Raw genomic sequence first — 15,649 nt, forward strand, 5'->3', positions numbered from 1 at the left:
CAGGAGAAGATGCGGAGAGACTTGAGGGGGGGGGAAGCGTTTGGAGATTTAAACCTTGAAAATAGCACAGCTGTTCTGACAGGTTCTACAGAAGGTGTAAATTAAGTTGTAAACAGCTGAATGTGCGGCATTTGAGCAGCAAAGTGTTCACTTAACAGGATCAACACATTTGTTTATTGGGTTATACAATGAAAGTGGATTGGCACAAAGAGATAGATAATCTAACCCAATACTTAGGGTAGAAGTGTAACTGGTGTAAACAATACAAGGAATCTGGTATAAGGCCACTCTCCTGAAACCGCCACTGAAATATAATAATGCGTAAAGTGTGTCGCTGCTTTTACCTATGACACCATTATGATAATTAGAACTCTTGGTGTAGATCTTGACTTTGTGCGATCGTGTAAAATGTGTGATAGCGAGTCCGCAGCCTATTTTACATATAGAAATACATATAGAATCATACAGCACAGAAGGAGGCCATTCAGCCCATCGTGCCAGCTCTTTGAAAGAGCTATCCAATTAGTCCCACTCCTCTGCCCTTATATATATTCTGAATATATTATCTCACATAAATTATTTAAAACAGTAAGACAGCAGAGCACACAAGCAAGGGCGTAATGATCTTTCAGGTTTGAGATTACTCAAGTATCACATTCCCATCGGAAGCCTTTGTTAGCGATTTATGAACGCCCCCCACTGGAAACCATCTCTCCTAATTTTTATTTCCATTGACTTCAATCGGGAGAGATGTAAAATGTGCTGCCAATTCTCTATCACCCGTTTTACACTATCCCACAAAGTCAAAATTACCCACCGTCTTTTCTGACTCTTTCCCCACCCAAAAAAAAAATTACCAAATATGTTAACATCAATTCAATGTCTTTTAACAGAAATAGTGATTTATTAGCAAAGCCACTGATTAGTGGTTCTCATGAGAAAAAAAATCACGGAATGTGATCCCCAAAACACTGGCAGAACTCCCGGAATCTTGTAATAAAAAACAGAATGTAACTTCTTCAGTCACCATAATAAACCAGTGACTCTAATTATTAGGCTTTCATTTCAGCGCAGTGTAATGAAAACCAGAAGATGTCATCTGAAAGGATTCTTCCTCGTTCTCAAAATGTAACTTGTTTTCTTTCTCAGCACATGCCTGTTACTGCAGGCACACTTGTGTGTTTAAATGGCTTGCTGTATGTTTCTGGCACTCTTGTCCTCATTCAGATGTCTGTACCTACCACCATCTCACTGGATAGGGTACCGTTATCTTCCTTCCCCGCCCTCTGTCTGCTTGTTAGCTCAAGCCAGGCTCGTTCTCATTTATTTATTTTCCCTCCGATATTGAGGCCGATTGTCCAAATGCGCCCAGAGCCTCTCCCGCTGGGAGTGCCAAGTTGCGGACATGGTCCCCACAGTTTTAAGGAGGGGGGGGCGATTTCCCACTGTGTGCTGTGACAGGCGGGGGTAGAGTTCGATAGGGTTGATAGAGAAGATGTTTCCACTTGTGGGAGAGTCCAAAACTAGGGGCCATAAATATAAGATAGTCACTAATAAATCCAATAAGGAATTCAGGAGAAACTTCTTTACTCAGAGTGGTGAGAATATGGAACTCACTGCCACATGGAGTGGTTGAGGCGAATAGCATGGATGTATTTAAGGGGAAGTGCGACATGTACATGAGGGAGAAAGGAATAGAAGGACATGTTGATAGGGTGAGACGAAGTAAGGTGGGAGGAAGCTCGTGTGGAGCATTAAAACCAGCATAGACCTGTTGGGCTGAATGGCCTGTTTCTGTGCTGTAAATTCTAAGTAAAGGCGAAGCTCTGTGTTAGGAGCGCACATTCGGAAACTCGGGCCCTATCGTTACCGTAGCCGGAGAATATGCCAAAACCCACCAGTTTTGACTCCTCCATCTTTATGTACAGTTACCAGCTTCTCTCCTGCTCCCTGCACTCATTCATCCACCTTCACTCTATCCACAGCCTTAGCCCCCAGAAGACTGATCGCTGTCCTGTTGCTTTATCCTTACCAAAAAAAACTATCTGCAAACCTCGCCATTAAATCTCATACAACAACTTGCATTTGTATAGCGCCTTTAACGTAGTAAAGCATCCTAAAGCACTTCACAGGAGCGTAATCAGACAAAATCTGACACCATACGAATTAAGAGCAGGAGTAGGCCATTCGGCCCCTTGAGCCTGCTCTGCCATTTGATAAGATCATGGCTGATCTGATTGTGACCTCAACCATACTTTCCCATCTATCTACTATAAACTTTGACTCCCTTGTTAATCAGGAATCTATCTAACTCAGCCTTAAAAATATTCAGTGACCCTGCCTCCAGCGCTCTCTTGGGAAGGGAATTCCACAGACTCACGACCCTCATAAGGAGATGTTAGAACAGGACAGACTGAGCCACATAAGGGGATATTGGAACAAGTGAACAAAAGCTTGGTGAAAGCTTTTAATGAGCATCTTAAAGGAGGAGAGAGAGGTAGAGAGATTTAGGGAGGGAATTCCAGAGCTTAAAGCCTAGGCAGCAGAAAGCATGGCCACCAATGGTGGAGTGATGAAAATCAGGGATGCGCAAGAGGCCAGAATTGGAGGAGGGCAGAGATCTCGGAGGGTTGTAGAGCTGGAGGAGGTTACAGAGATAGGGAGGGATTTGAAAACTAGGATGAGAATTTTAAAATTGAGGCGTTGCCAGACTGGGAGCCAATGTAGGTCAGCGAGCACAGGGGTGAAGGGTGAACAGAGTGCGAGTTAGGATACGGACTGCAGAGTTTTGCTCCCATAACTTCCATTTTCCTTCTCACTATGGTATGACTTGACATAGCTGGTTGGTTTACACACTGGTGCTGTCAGCATTTTAATCTTACCGCTGGGGTAATCAGCATTGTGCGTGTTTGCTACATTTATTTGGCTGTCGATGGATAGCAATGAGGAGCAGGAACTGTCTCTCCCCACATTAGCCCAACTCAGCATAGGCCAGGGATTGAATCTTAGTTGCATACTTCAGCTTCTCTTCCTCTTAATTAAAATGCAACTTGCATATTTGTTCAGCACATTTACCCACTAAGCCATCAGTCTTCACACTGGGGATCATTCCTAAAGGAATAGAATCATAGAATCCTTACAGCACCGAAGGAGGCCAATCGGCCCAACGAGTCCGAGCCGGCTCTCTGCAAGAGCAATCCAGCTAGTCCCACTCCCCTTGCCCTTTCCCTGATAGAATCAAGAATAGAATTCAAAAGCAGAGAAGTTATGTTAAACTTATATAGAACCATGGTTAGACCACACTTGGAGTACTGTGCACAGTTCTGGTCTCCATATTACAGAAAGGATATAGAAGCACTGGAGAAAGTACAAAAAAGATTTATGAAATTTAGGTGGAGAGACCAGAGAAACTGGGATTGTTCTCCTTGGACCAGAGAAAGTTAATGGGAGATATAACAGAGGTGTTCAAAATCATGAAGGGATTTGATTGAATAAATAAGGAGAAACTGTTTCCAGTGGCAGAAGGGTCAATAACCAGATGACACGGATTTAAGGTAATTGGTAAAAGAACCAGAGACGACATGAGAAAAAACGTTTTTTGCAGTGAGTCGTTATGATCTGGAATGCTCTGCCTGAAAGGGTGGTGGAAGCAGACTCAATGATAACTTTCAAAAGGGAATTGGATAAATACTTGAAGGGGAAAAATTTGCATGGCTATGGAGAAAGAGCAAGGGAGTGGGACTAATTGGATACCTCTTTCAAAGAGCCGGCACAGGCACGATTAGCCGAATGGCCTCCTTCTGTGCTGCATCATTCTATGATTCTAAACAGATACCAGAACTGAGAGGGTACAACTATCAGGAAAAACTGAACATGCTGGGGCTCTTTTCCTTAAAAAGAGAAAACAGAGAGATGACCTGATAGAGGCCTTTAAAATAATGAAGGGATTCAATAGGGTAGACGTAGAGAAGATGTTTCCACTTGTGGGGTATCCAAAACTAGGGGCCATAAATATAAGATGGTCACTAAGAAATCCAAGCTTGATAAGTTCATGAGGGAGAAAGGAATGGCAGGATATGGTAATTGGGTGAGATGAAGAATGGCAGGAGGAGGCTCACGTGGAGCATAAACACCAGCATTGACCTGTTGGGCCGAATGGCCTGTTTTTGTGCTATAAAATTCTATGTAATTCTATGGGGGTGATTTTAAACCCCAAGAACGGGTGGGTTGGGGGGGCGGGTGGGAGTTGAAAATAGTTGTTTTTTGGGTCGCGACCGCAACCCGGCTTTATTTCTGGGCTTAACGTCGGAGCGTAAAAGTACAGGCTTCCCACTGGGAATGCAAAGTCTGAAAACTTTGCAGTCACCACCCAAAAAAACAACTATTTTCAACTCTCACCCGCCCCCAACCCACCCGTTCTCGGGGTTTAAAATCACCCCCTCTGTGTTTTCTACAGCATAAATTTATGGGACCTCAGAATTTTGTAGTCCTTTATTTAATCTTTGCATTCGCTGGACGCGCCCCCCTCCCCCTTTCTAAAACAGTATCTCCAAACTTTCCTTGCAAAAACTGCAAACTTTTTATAGGTTTATAAATCCTATGAACCACAAGGGCATCAGTGCAGTTTAGCCTTTGAGAGAGAGAAAAAAAGTCTTGGGAAAATGTTGCATTTTCTCCAAATGCAGTCATCTTTTCTAAACATGCTGTGCTCTTCTGTAAATCAAAGTCATACGACAGCAAAATCTCTCCGTCGACTCCTGAGTGTGGTTCGGGGGCTGAACAAGGGGGTGGGGAAAGAACATTTTGGCTGGTTGGAGAATTTCTGTGCAGCCAGCTCTGAAGTACAGTGAAAATGACCGCTTTTCAATTACCTGTTTTCCAGGGGCCTGGGTCAGAAGTGGAACGGGGGTGATCAAGAAGGACGGAAACCAGCTCACCTGGTCGTACATCGCTCCGCAGCTGGGCTACTGGGCAGCAGCCATGTTTCCGTTAACCCAAGGTAAGCTGGGTGAGCTTATTCTAAATCCTGCTTTTAATGGACGAAGACTGAAGCTGCAGCTTTAGTGAGCAAATCATGAACCAGGTATTGATTTCTGAGTGGTTCTTCCTGTCGAACCCGATTGTCATGCGGAGCTGAATTTGGATTTAAAACACGCTGCTTATTGTGAAATAATTTAACAAGTGTTTGATTCCTTAGTTGTGCCCCCGCGTTCTGAAAGTGAACCACAGGACTTCTTACTTCATCTGTCAGGGAGAGGTTTACTGGAGCGTGGGGAGATTAATAAAAGTGAGTCAGATGTTCAGAAGGTCATTCAGATATCAGGCAAACAAAAAAAAATCCTGCATTGTGAAAGTTTTGGGCTTAATAAGGGCCAAGTAAATGAGATGGCACCACATACTATACAGTGTCGCTGTGTATATATTCTAAAAATAAATTATGTACTTGCCAACTTTACTGCAATAAAATCTTGTTGGTTTTCCTCAAATCACAGGGTTTTTAATAGGGGACATACAGAATCGCAGAATGCTACAGCACAGGAACAGGCCATTCAGCCCATCAAGTCTGCGACAATGTTTTCCTCCACATGAACCACATATTCTAATCCCACTCCCCTGCTCGTTGAAGTAGCCTTAACTATTCATCCTTTTGCGGCAACTGTCTTAATTCCCTTTTAAAAGAATTTAGGGACTCTGCTTCAAAAACAATTTGTGGCGGAGAATTCTAACCAGCCTCTGTGTAAAGACATTTTTCCCAACCTCCCCTTTAATTCTTTTTCTGATTATCTTAAATTTGTGTCCTCTCATTATCTCACCAACCAGGGAAACAGCGTATCACTGCTTACCTTATAACCCTTCATAATCTTAATGCAGATTGATTACATATTGAAAAGCCAGGCCGACATACAACAGGGATAATGTACAGAACGCGTACAGTACAATTCTAGTGTGCTTTATGTCCATGGAATGTAAATCTCCAAGATATATGTATTTCAAATCAGTAAGAGGAATCATGGGCTGTTGTACTTATAGCACTTCCTTACTTCTCACTCCTGGTTTCTTGCCCAATTATTGATGAAAACTAGGATTGAAGAGTGAAAATAGATTGTAATTGGGACTTTTCGCAGGTGGCCTTTTAATTCCTACATTACAACAGTGACTACACTTCAAAAGTACTTCATTGCCTGTAAAGTGCTTTGAGACTTCCTGAGGTTGTGAAAGGCGCTTTGTGAAAGGCAAGTCCTTTGCTTTGGACCAATACGTGGGCAAACCTGCAGTTGTGGGGGCCCACCAGTGTGCAACTTCCATTAGTTAAGCATCAGTTATGGAAGAGCTTCTTCCAAATCACAACAGGATGCCACAGCGAGGGGAGGGGTGTTGTTGCGGGGAGGGGGCGTTGGGGTGGGGCTATAAGATCTGTCTGGATGGATGAACTAAGATGGGCCGAATGGCCTTCCTCGGCCGTGTATCGGTGTTCCCAGTCAGGAGCAATGTTTGCAGCCCCCCCCCCCCACCACCCCGATTTTCTCGCTATGAATTTAAATGGACAATCAGGGGCTGTGGGCCCCCGATGTCCCGACTCGCGCGGTCCACGGGCGCTCGGAATGCCCAATCAGCAAATCAGCCCACCTCGTGGTTTGGGATCTGACATTTTACAGAACACAGTGGAATATAAAAAGTGGCTGATACTTCGATTTAATTTATATTTTAGAGTTGAGGTGAGGCATTAAAGGGTATTTTTGCATTTTTATTCCCCTTTTAAAAATCGATGTGGTTTCTCCCTTCCAATGCTTTGTTTCTTCAGTTTTTACTGCCAGCACTCGATACTGGCATGAGTGGGTTGGCTATGGTCCCCTTATCATTGTCATTGAGCTGAACTCACTTCCGAACTCCTGCCACATGTCTCTCTGTATGCACGACTGCTGTTGAAAGTAAGGCCCCAAAGAGAATAAATTTGCATCTGCGTGAGGTTGAGTTGTTTTGCGATAGGTGTCACCTCGAGTGGAACACTGGGGCTCTAAGGGGCCTGGTTCAGTGACAGTGCACGCTCACGTTAATGGAGGCGACCTCACAATCTCCATGGACCCCACAGTGAATGATCATGGGGGGGGGGGGGGCGACTCCTTGGAGCGCGGGGAATTCTTAATTCTGCTGCTTTGACTACCGACGTGGACAAGCAGGCTAAAAGTAGTGGGTAGGGATGGGAGAGTCAGTGGAGCTTGTCCGCTGGTCACCTGTTTAAAGTTAAATCAGCAGCTTCAAACGTCCTGCACTTCAGAAAGCCGTGGTGCCCGATGGGAAGGCTGCCTGGAGCAGAGAACATTGGAATCCACTGATTTAATTGCAAATTCTGGCAGCTGGGGTGCCGGCCAGTAAGTTCCAGCAATGGCCCACCATACACCCTTGGCCAACACACTCATGCCCGGTATCAAGTGCTGACAGCAAGGCAAAGTCAACCATCACAGATTGAGGGTGTTCTGCACTCCCAATATTAGCACCGAGGGAGCACTGAGGGTCCTTTTACGTTAGCACCTCTAGTCTTCAGACCCATGTGGACATTTGAATTCCCTCGACCTTATTTGAAAAACATAAAGCGATTTAAAAGATCAACCTGCAATAGGATCCACTTGGTTCGGTCTGATATTTTCCCTCTGACCTTCAAGGTTTGGGGCTTATACTTGTTGTAACTTTTCTCCTGCTGAATGTTTTACAGTGAACTTGCACACTTTGTACAGAACTCAGAACCAGACTGTGGACTGTAGCCTTTCCTTTCCTTCCCTCACTGTGGGGTTTGAATGCTTCATCAGCACAATTCTTAGGCTCCAGTTACTAGGCGACTCGGTCGAATTCTTTCTATTAAATTTTTCTGGTTGCCCTAAAGCTGCGGAATGAGAAACAGCTTATAAGCAAGCTGTTTGTAAAGCAATATCACCTGCCGCTTTAGGGCATCCGAGAAAAGGAATCACCATTCCTGTCCCTTAAAGAGCACCATCTCCATGAAAAACAATTGTAAAACCTTCTGTTGTTTGGGGAGCCAGAAGAAGCACGAATTATATTCATCACTGTTATAGAATCATAGAAAGGTTACAGCACGGAAGGAGGTCATTCGGCCCATCGAGTCCATGCAAGAACAATCCAGCTAGTCCCACTCAGAAACATAGAAAAAAGGAGTAGGAGTAGGCCATTCGGCCCTTCGAGCCTGCTCCGCCATTCAATATGATCATGGCTAATCCTCTATCTCAATACCATATTCCCACTCTCTCCCCATACCTCTTAATGCCTTTTGTGTCTAAAAATCTATCTAGCTCCTTCTTAAATATATTCAGTGACTTGGCCTCCACAGCCTTCTGTGGTAGAGAATTCCACAAGTTCACCACCCTCTGAGAGAAGAAATTTCTCCTCATCTCAGTCCTAAATGTCCTACCCCGTATCCTGAGACTGTGACCCCTCGTTCTGGACCCCCCAGCCAAGGGAAACATCCTCCCTGCATCCAGTCTGTCTAGCCCTGTCAGAATTTCATATGTTTCAATGAAATCCCCTCTCATTCTTCTAAACTCGAGTAAATACAGGCCGAGTCGACCCAATCTCTCCTCATACGACAGTCTTGCCATCCCAGGAATCAGTCTGGTGAACCTTCGCTGCACTCCCTCTATGGCAAGTATATCCTTTCTTAGGTAAGGAGAGCAAAACTGCGCACACTACGCCAGGTGTGGTCACACCAAGGCCCTGTATAACTGCAGTAAGACATCCTTGCTCCTGTACTCAAATCTTCTTGCAATGAAGGCCAACATACCATTTGCCTTCCTAACTGCTTGCTGCACCTGCATGTTTGCTTTCAGTGACTGGTGTACAAGGACACCCAGGTCCCTTTGTACATCAACATTCCCCAATCTGTCACCATTTAAATAATACTCTGCCTTTCTGTTTTTCCTTCCGAAGTGGATAACTTCACATTTATCCACATTATACTGCATCTGCCATGTATTTGCCCACTCACTCAACTTGTCTAAATCGTCTTGAAGCCTCTTTGCATCCTCCTCACAACTCACGATCCCACCTAGTTTTGTGTCGTCAGCAAACTTGGAAATATTACATTTGGTTCCCTCATCCAAATCATTGGAATATATTCTGAATAGCTGGGGCCCAAGCACTGATCCCTGTGGTACCCCACTAGTCACTGCCTGCCACCCTGTAAAAGACCCATTTATTCCTACTCTCTGTTTCCTGTCTCCTGTCTGTTAACCACTCCCCCGCCTTATCCCATAGCCCTGTATTTCCTTCTATTCCTTCCTCCCTCATGTATTTATCTAGCTTCCCCTTGCACTTCACACTTATCTATATTGAAATTAATTTGCTAATATTAAAAGCACGTCAAGAAGATGCAATTAGAGTTTAGCAGCTTTTTTTGTATTAGATGAGATAGTAAGCCAGAATCATCTGTAACAAGGACATATGGTACAGGGTTATTTCTTTCCTTGGGCTTCATTGATCTACCCTGCTCCATTTTCATTAATACCAGCTGTAACCTAATATTGATCCAACTAGATCTTGCTTTTCGTAATGCTTTACCTCATATCTCCTAACCCAGTTTCACTTCCTACTCAGGCTAATTTTGTTCATTCTCAGCCACAAACTTGCTTCCTTCTCTGGTTGTGTTTTTTTAAAAACTAGTTCTATGAGGCTGCACTATTCAAAAACAAGAATGTCTTGGTGCTTAGAGGGAAAAATCCTGTTTCCCCGCATACGTGCAACCTTCTGAGATAGTTTTGTTCAATTATTCAATCCAGCTTTTAAAGTGCTGCTACAGTACAGCTTGGGGCCAACAATTTGTCACATGCAAGAGCACAGGACAGTGCGTTTTGATGCCATTGCAGTACTGAGGGAGTGCTGCACCATTGGAGGTGCCATCTTTTGGATAAGACATTAAACCGGGGCCCTGTCTGCCCTCTCAGGTGTACGTAAAAGATCCCATGGCACTATTCTGAAGAAGAGCAGGGGAGTTCTCCCCGGTGTCCTGGCCAATATTTATCTCTCAATCAACACCTAAAAACAGATTATCTGGTCATTATTTCATTGCTGTCAGTGGGACCTTGTTGTGCACAAATTGGCTGCCGCATTCAACAGTGACTACACTTCAAAAGTATTTAATTGGCTTTGAGACGTCCTGAGGTCGTGAAATGAGCTATAAAAGTGCAATTTCTTTCTTTCTTTCATTGCGTCTTATGTTGGTAAACAAACAGAAAAAGCCTAGCCAAGCAAGATGGTGCCACCTTAAAGAAATCTATATTTCTCTTTTTTTAAAGTTTTGCTTGCCTCACTGAAATTAGTTTGATGTTTTAAAAAAAACCTCAATGTTGTTGTATTAGTCAAGCCGCCATATGCCATAAACATGGGAGCCAGACGAGAATCTCTCTGTCCCACAATTGCATGGCCTCTGAAGGAATGCCTCGTTTCAACTTCTTCAACTAAACTAATTAAATATGTTGAACTTCATAAGCCTACAGTGAGTAAACCCAGATGGTGTGTGGGTGTGACATTGAAGATTAGAGAAGTGGTTGGTGATTTATGACCAAGGCTGCTGGATGCAGTAAATTTGAGCATCTGATCTGTCTTCAGCCCTAATTTTGTATTGTAGTTTTAAATCCACTATTACACTAGGAATTGGGATGGGGGGGTGAGAAAAATATTGAACAGTCCATCCATGCTGCAGTTCACAAACGCTGTTGGTGATATTGGTGATTGAAGGCTGAACATATTTCAAAAGGGAAAGCAAAATACTGCGAATGCTGGAAATCTGAAATAAAAACAGAAAATGCTGGAAAAGCTCAGCAAATCAGGCAGCATCTGTGGAGAAAGAAACAGAGTTAATGTTTCAGGTCGAAGACCTTTCATCAGAACTTTGCTGATCACCTCTGCTCTGCGTGACCCTGACCTGTCGGTCGCTTGCCATTTTAATTCCCCGTCCCACTCCCACACCAACCTCTCTGTCCTCGGCCTCTTACACTGTTCCAATGAAGCTCAATATAAGCCCGCTACTAACTTAAAATTGCTTCATTAGACATTAATATTTTTATTTATTTTTTTGTGAACTTTGCACTCATCAAGGCAATTGGTTGATGGAGGATGAGATCCCCTTGCGTGAAACATTTCCAGGTCAGGTATAGCATTCACCTAGGAAAATTCCTCCAACGATTATCTTTAATGTATCTTAGCCCCATCCTCAGATGGAAAGCACTGTGACATTTCCATTTCCCGCACAAACCATTGAGAGTGAGAAAGGCAATTTAAAGGGGAGTTACAGGCAGTTTTGTGATGTGAGCTCACACCCACCATGGACTGGGTTGGAACTGCCAAAACATATAATACATGGCATCCTAATAGCCAGAGAAAGAAGTCTTCAATCCCATCAGTATGGGCTGGATTTGAACCAAATTCTAGATGTGAAAGGGCAGTTTCTTAATCCAGAGCAACATTTTGTCCCCTTTTTCATCAAATTCAACTAAATTTACCAAAGGCTTCAGCCTTCTTTGACCAGACATGCTGTTCTTTTTTGAAATGGCTGTGTCTTTGTGTCTTGTTGACATAATTTTAGAAGTGATATTTCACCTCAAAAGTTTCATTTTCATCAAACAAGACAAGCGATTTCCTTTCATTGACCTTTCAGGTTTGTGTGTGCCAGAAGTCACTGATGCACCAGATTGAAGGCATTTAAACATCCTATTCTGAAAATCCAATTTGCCATCTCAGTAATATTTTATAACAGATGTTTTATGACACTTGATGATGGCTTTTCCTTTCATCTGATATTGGTTGAGCTGCACACCATACCTCTATGTCCATGACCAATACCTTGTGATTCAATAAGTAAAGACTTCATTAGATTGCACCTGATCTCACCAGTGACATGATATCGTTTAGTGTCCTGATTGTTCATTTTTGGCTGTAACCAAAAAATGTGATGCTATGAATGTTACAAGTAATGAAAAGGGCCGACCTGTTTACTATGATCTCGGGTTGGGACATCAGCTGGGACTGTTCAATTGGTCTCAGTGCCCTCGGTTAGGGAAGGGAAATAATCATCCAGCGTTTCTGCTTCTGATCACTATCGAAAACTGTGAATGGATGAAGATGGGATTAAGCTCTGATGTGATGCAGTGGTGGTCAAATAGTCTGACGATACACACTGTCTAGGGTCCCACATAAAGAAAGATAGACTTGCATTTATATAGCCCCAAAACATTTTTGAAGTGTAGTTGCTGTTGTAATGTGGGAAACGCGGCAGCCAATTTGCGCACAGCAAGATCCCACAAACAGTAATGAGATAATGACCAAATCACTTGTTTTGGCGGTTGAGGGATAAATATTGGCCAGAACACTGGGGATAACCCCCCGGTCATCTTCGAATAATGCCATGGGATCTTCTACGTCCACTTAAGAGGGCAGACAGGGCCTTGGTTTAACATCTCATCCAAAAGACCGCACCTCTGACAGTGCAGCACTCCCTCACTGGAGTGTCAGCCTAGATTTTTTGTGCTCAGGTCACTGGAGTGGGACTCGAACCCACAACCTTCTAACTCAGAGGTGTTAAAACTCCATTTTAATGTTCCAATTGTGATGATTAAACTGAGTGAACATATTGCTGGGAATGTTACATTTAACTAATGAAACAGCTGATTACTTTAACATGGCCTCTTTGGCCTCAGTGCCATTGGGGTAGGGAAGAGAAAAATCAGCCTGAGATCAATATTCGTAAGACCGTGAAAAATACAGTTCTTGCAAATAATTGCTTGGACCTGATTGTCTGCACTGCATATAGAATGGGATTACTGTACCACATTCTCAGCAGCTTTCACAATTACTCTTTAAATGTTACTGACACATTATTAGTCATTCACAGGGGCTGAGAGGCCTTGGGCCTTACCCCAGTTTCCTGCTGAAATCCCTCTTCCACATTTGGCTTGTGTGCTGGAAGCTTACACCGTAACTGTGTAAAGTGGCTGCTGTGGCCATCTGGGAATTCGGCTTTAGGTGTTGTTTTGACTCTTGAAGATTTTTTTTATATAAGAATTAGAATGGAAATGTGGATTCTCCACTTGTAATGGAGAATCACGCCTGGTGACAAATCCTGACAGTCCCAGGGCTGGATTCTCTTCTTCACAATACACATTCTCACACCAGAACCGAGTGTGGCTGGTGCTGTGTTTATTCCGTCAACAAAAATTGTCTGAAAAGAAAAGTTTCATGCATCTACAGCTGAATGGATTTAAAAAGCAAAGTTCCAGGCTTGACAACATCAACATCTTAATTCTGGTGGTGTCCTGTGGATTTACTAGGAAAAAAAATGATGTGTATGGTAGAATTTCTTTCTATAAATAATTTCTTGGCAAACTAAGACACCTACTAATACTGTATATATCCTACAGAACCTTATGATTAATATTCCACAGTGTAGTAAGTGCAAACATTTAAAAGGCAGGTCTGAAGAAAATGAAAGATTTGAATGTATTTTTAGATGTAGTGCAGTTTTATCACAGTCTTCACTTCCCCCTGCCCCTCTTTAGGGTTAAAAATATTTTTAAATACCGGCTTGTGGTTAAGTAGGAAAGCACAAAAGTTAATGATTAGGGACTTAGGAGTAAGAAGGGAAAGTGGGCAGAACTTTTTCACCTGAAGGTTACTAAAATGTAGAACAAGTTCCCACAGAATGTCATTCCAGTAGACGTCATGGGCTTTCTTTTAAAATGAAAGTCCGGGTGCGTTGGGGGGAGGGGGTTGGGCAAAGAAAATTGTGTTTTTTTAGAGCGGGCAGAAATCCCGGCTCCGACACGCTGAAGAACACACACGACCCAGAGTCATCTGGGTGCACCCTCCGTTCCCGAACTCGGAAGACCCACCGGCTTTATTTAAACCAACAGTTATGTGCATGAGTGTAATTAATTATGCTGGCAAGTGATTTCAACGTGTGTGAACGGTTCTCGTAAGATCAGAAAGTGAGAAGAGTCCAGTCCTCACACCACCTGGAAAGACCAGTGCCAACACCAGGCCTCTCCCCACCCCCCCCCCCCCCCCCACCCCCCCAACCCCTGCGCAAAACAGTCCTGCAACTACACATACACCCACTATAAAATCACCCACTGGGTGGCATCGACGTTCATGGTTGATGGTGAAGCACATGAAAGGGCCCTATCACAAAAGCCAGTCAAGAATGGGCAAGATGTGACGAGAATGATAACATTTAATGTGACTAACAGAAACCAAATTTAAATGAAAAACGTGACAGTCTGTCAGACACCCTTCGTGATCACAAATCCTTCGCCTTTCTCTTCCTACCGCTTCTACATGGTGCATCCCCTGTGGCTGCAGCAGAGGTAGTGGCAGGTTGCTCATGTCCATGGCCGGACTGCTTAGATGCTTTTGGCCTGCACCCTCTGGGTTTTGGAGCCCATTAGGGCCCCTCCAAAGACTGCTCCACCTGCACCTGTGCAGGGGCAGAATCAGCCTCCTGGAGAGGAAGCAGCATTGCGGGTACAGGTCGAGAGGGGGGCAATGGGTGAGACGTGGGAGCGCTTTGAATGGCATCCACACTTCCATATCCCCTTTCGCCATCATCCCTCTCCTGGGCCAGGCCCACATCACTCCTACCACCTTGTTGGACAACAGTTTCGAGGACATGTGTGATGCCTTGCAAGGCCACTTCTAAAATATCTGTTAGCCTGTTTAGGCATTCCCGCACTTACCAGCGACACTATCTCAGACGTTTCCTCAGTCACCTGCGACACTATCTCAGACAGTTGCTCACGTCCCTGCGACACTATCTCAGAGATTCCCTCCTGTGCCACCGTTTCACTAATGCAGGAGTTGGACTCCTCCATCCTCTGCGCTATTGTGGAGAGTGTGTGGCACCTGTTCCAGTACCTTGCAAATGTGCTGCTGTCCCTCGATCATTCTCCTTTTAAAGGATGGCTCCCGGGGTTCAGCATCTGCGTCCAGTTGAGCAGAGCCTGGAGAGGAGTGCGCCCACCGAGGCAGACACTCCACAGCTTTTTTTTTATTCGTTCATGGGATGTGGGCGTAGCTGGCAAGGCCGGCATTTATTGCCCATCCCTGATTGCCCTTGAGAAGGTGGTGGTGAGCCGCCGTCCGTGTGGTGAAGGTTCTCCCACAGTGCTGTTTGGAAGGGAGCTCTGGGATTTTGACCCAGCGACGATGAAGGAACGGCGATATATTTCCAAGTTGGGATGGTGTGTGACTTGGAGGGGAACGTGCAGGTGGTGTTGTTCCCATGTGCCTGCTGCTCTTGTCCTTCTAGGTGGTAGAGGTCGCGGGTTTGGGAGGTGCTGTCGAAGAAGCCTTGGCGAGTTGCTGCAGTGCATCCTGTGGATGGTACACACTGCAGCCACTGTGCGCCGGTGGTGAAGGGAGTGGATGTTTAGGGTGGTGGATGGGGTGCCAATCAAGCGGGCTGCTTTATCTTGGATGGTGTCGAGCTTCTTGAGTGTGCTTGGAGCTGCACTTATCCAGACAAGTGGAGGGTATTCCATCACACTCCTGACTTGTGCCTTGTAGATGGTGGAAAGGCTTTGGGGAGTCGGGAGGTGAGTCACTCGCCACAGAATACCCAGCCTCTGACCTGCTCTTGTAGCCACAGTAT

The 15,649-nt window shown here is 44.5% G+C and overlaps 1 protein-coding gene across 1 annotated transcript in view; it reads left to right on the top strand.

Moving 5' to 3' along the window:
- fam171a2a (family with sequence similarity 171 member A2a) overlaps nt 1-15,649 on the top strand; it is a 245,437-nt gene that overhangs the window by 213,919 nt on the left and 15,869 nt on the right. The window contains exon 6 of the mRNA XM_067969055.1: nt 4,883-4,999. Coding sequence (XP_067825156.1) covers nt 4,883-4,999 — 117 coding nt within the window. The remainder of the gene's footprint in view (nt 1-4,882; nt 5,000-15,649) is intronic.

This window comes from Heptranchias perlo, chromosome 30 (genome assembly GCF_035084215.1).
Source record: "Heptranchias perlo isolate sHepPer1 chromosome 30, sHepPer1.hap1, whole genome shotgun sequence".
Classification (NCBI taxonomy): Eukaryota; Metazoa; Chordata; class Chondrichthyes; order Hexanchiformes; family Hexanchidae; genus Heptranchias; species Heptranchias perlo.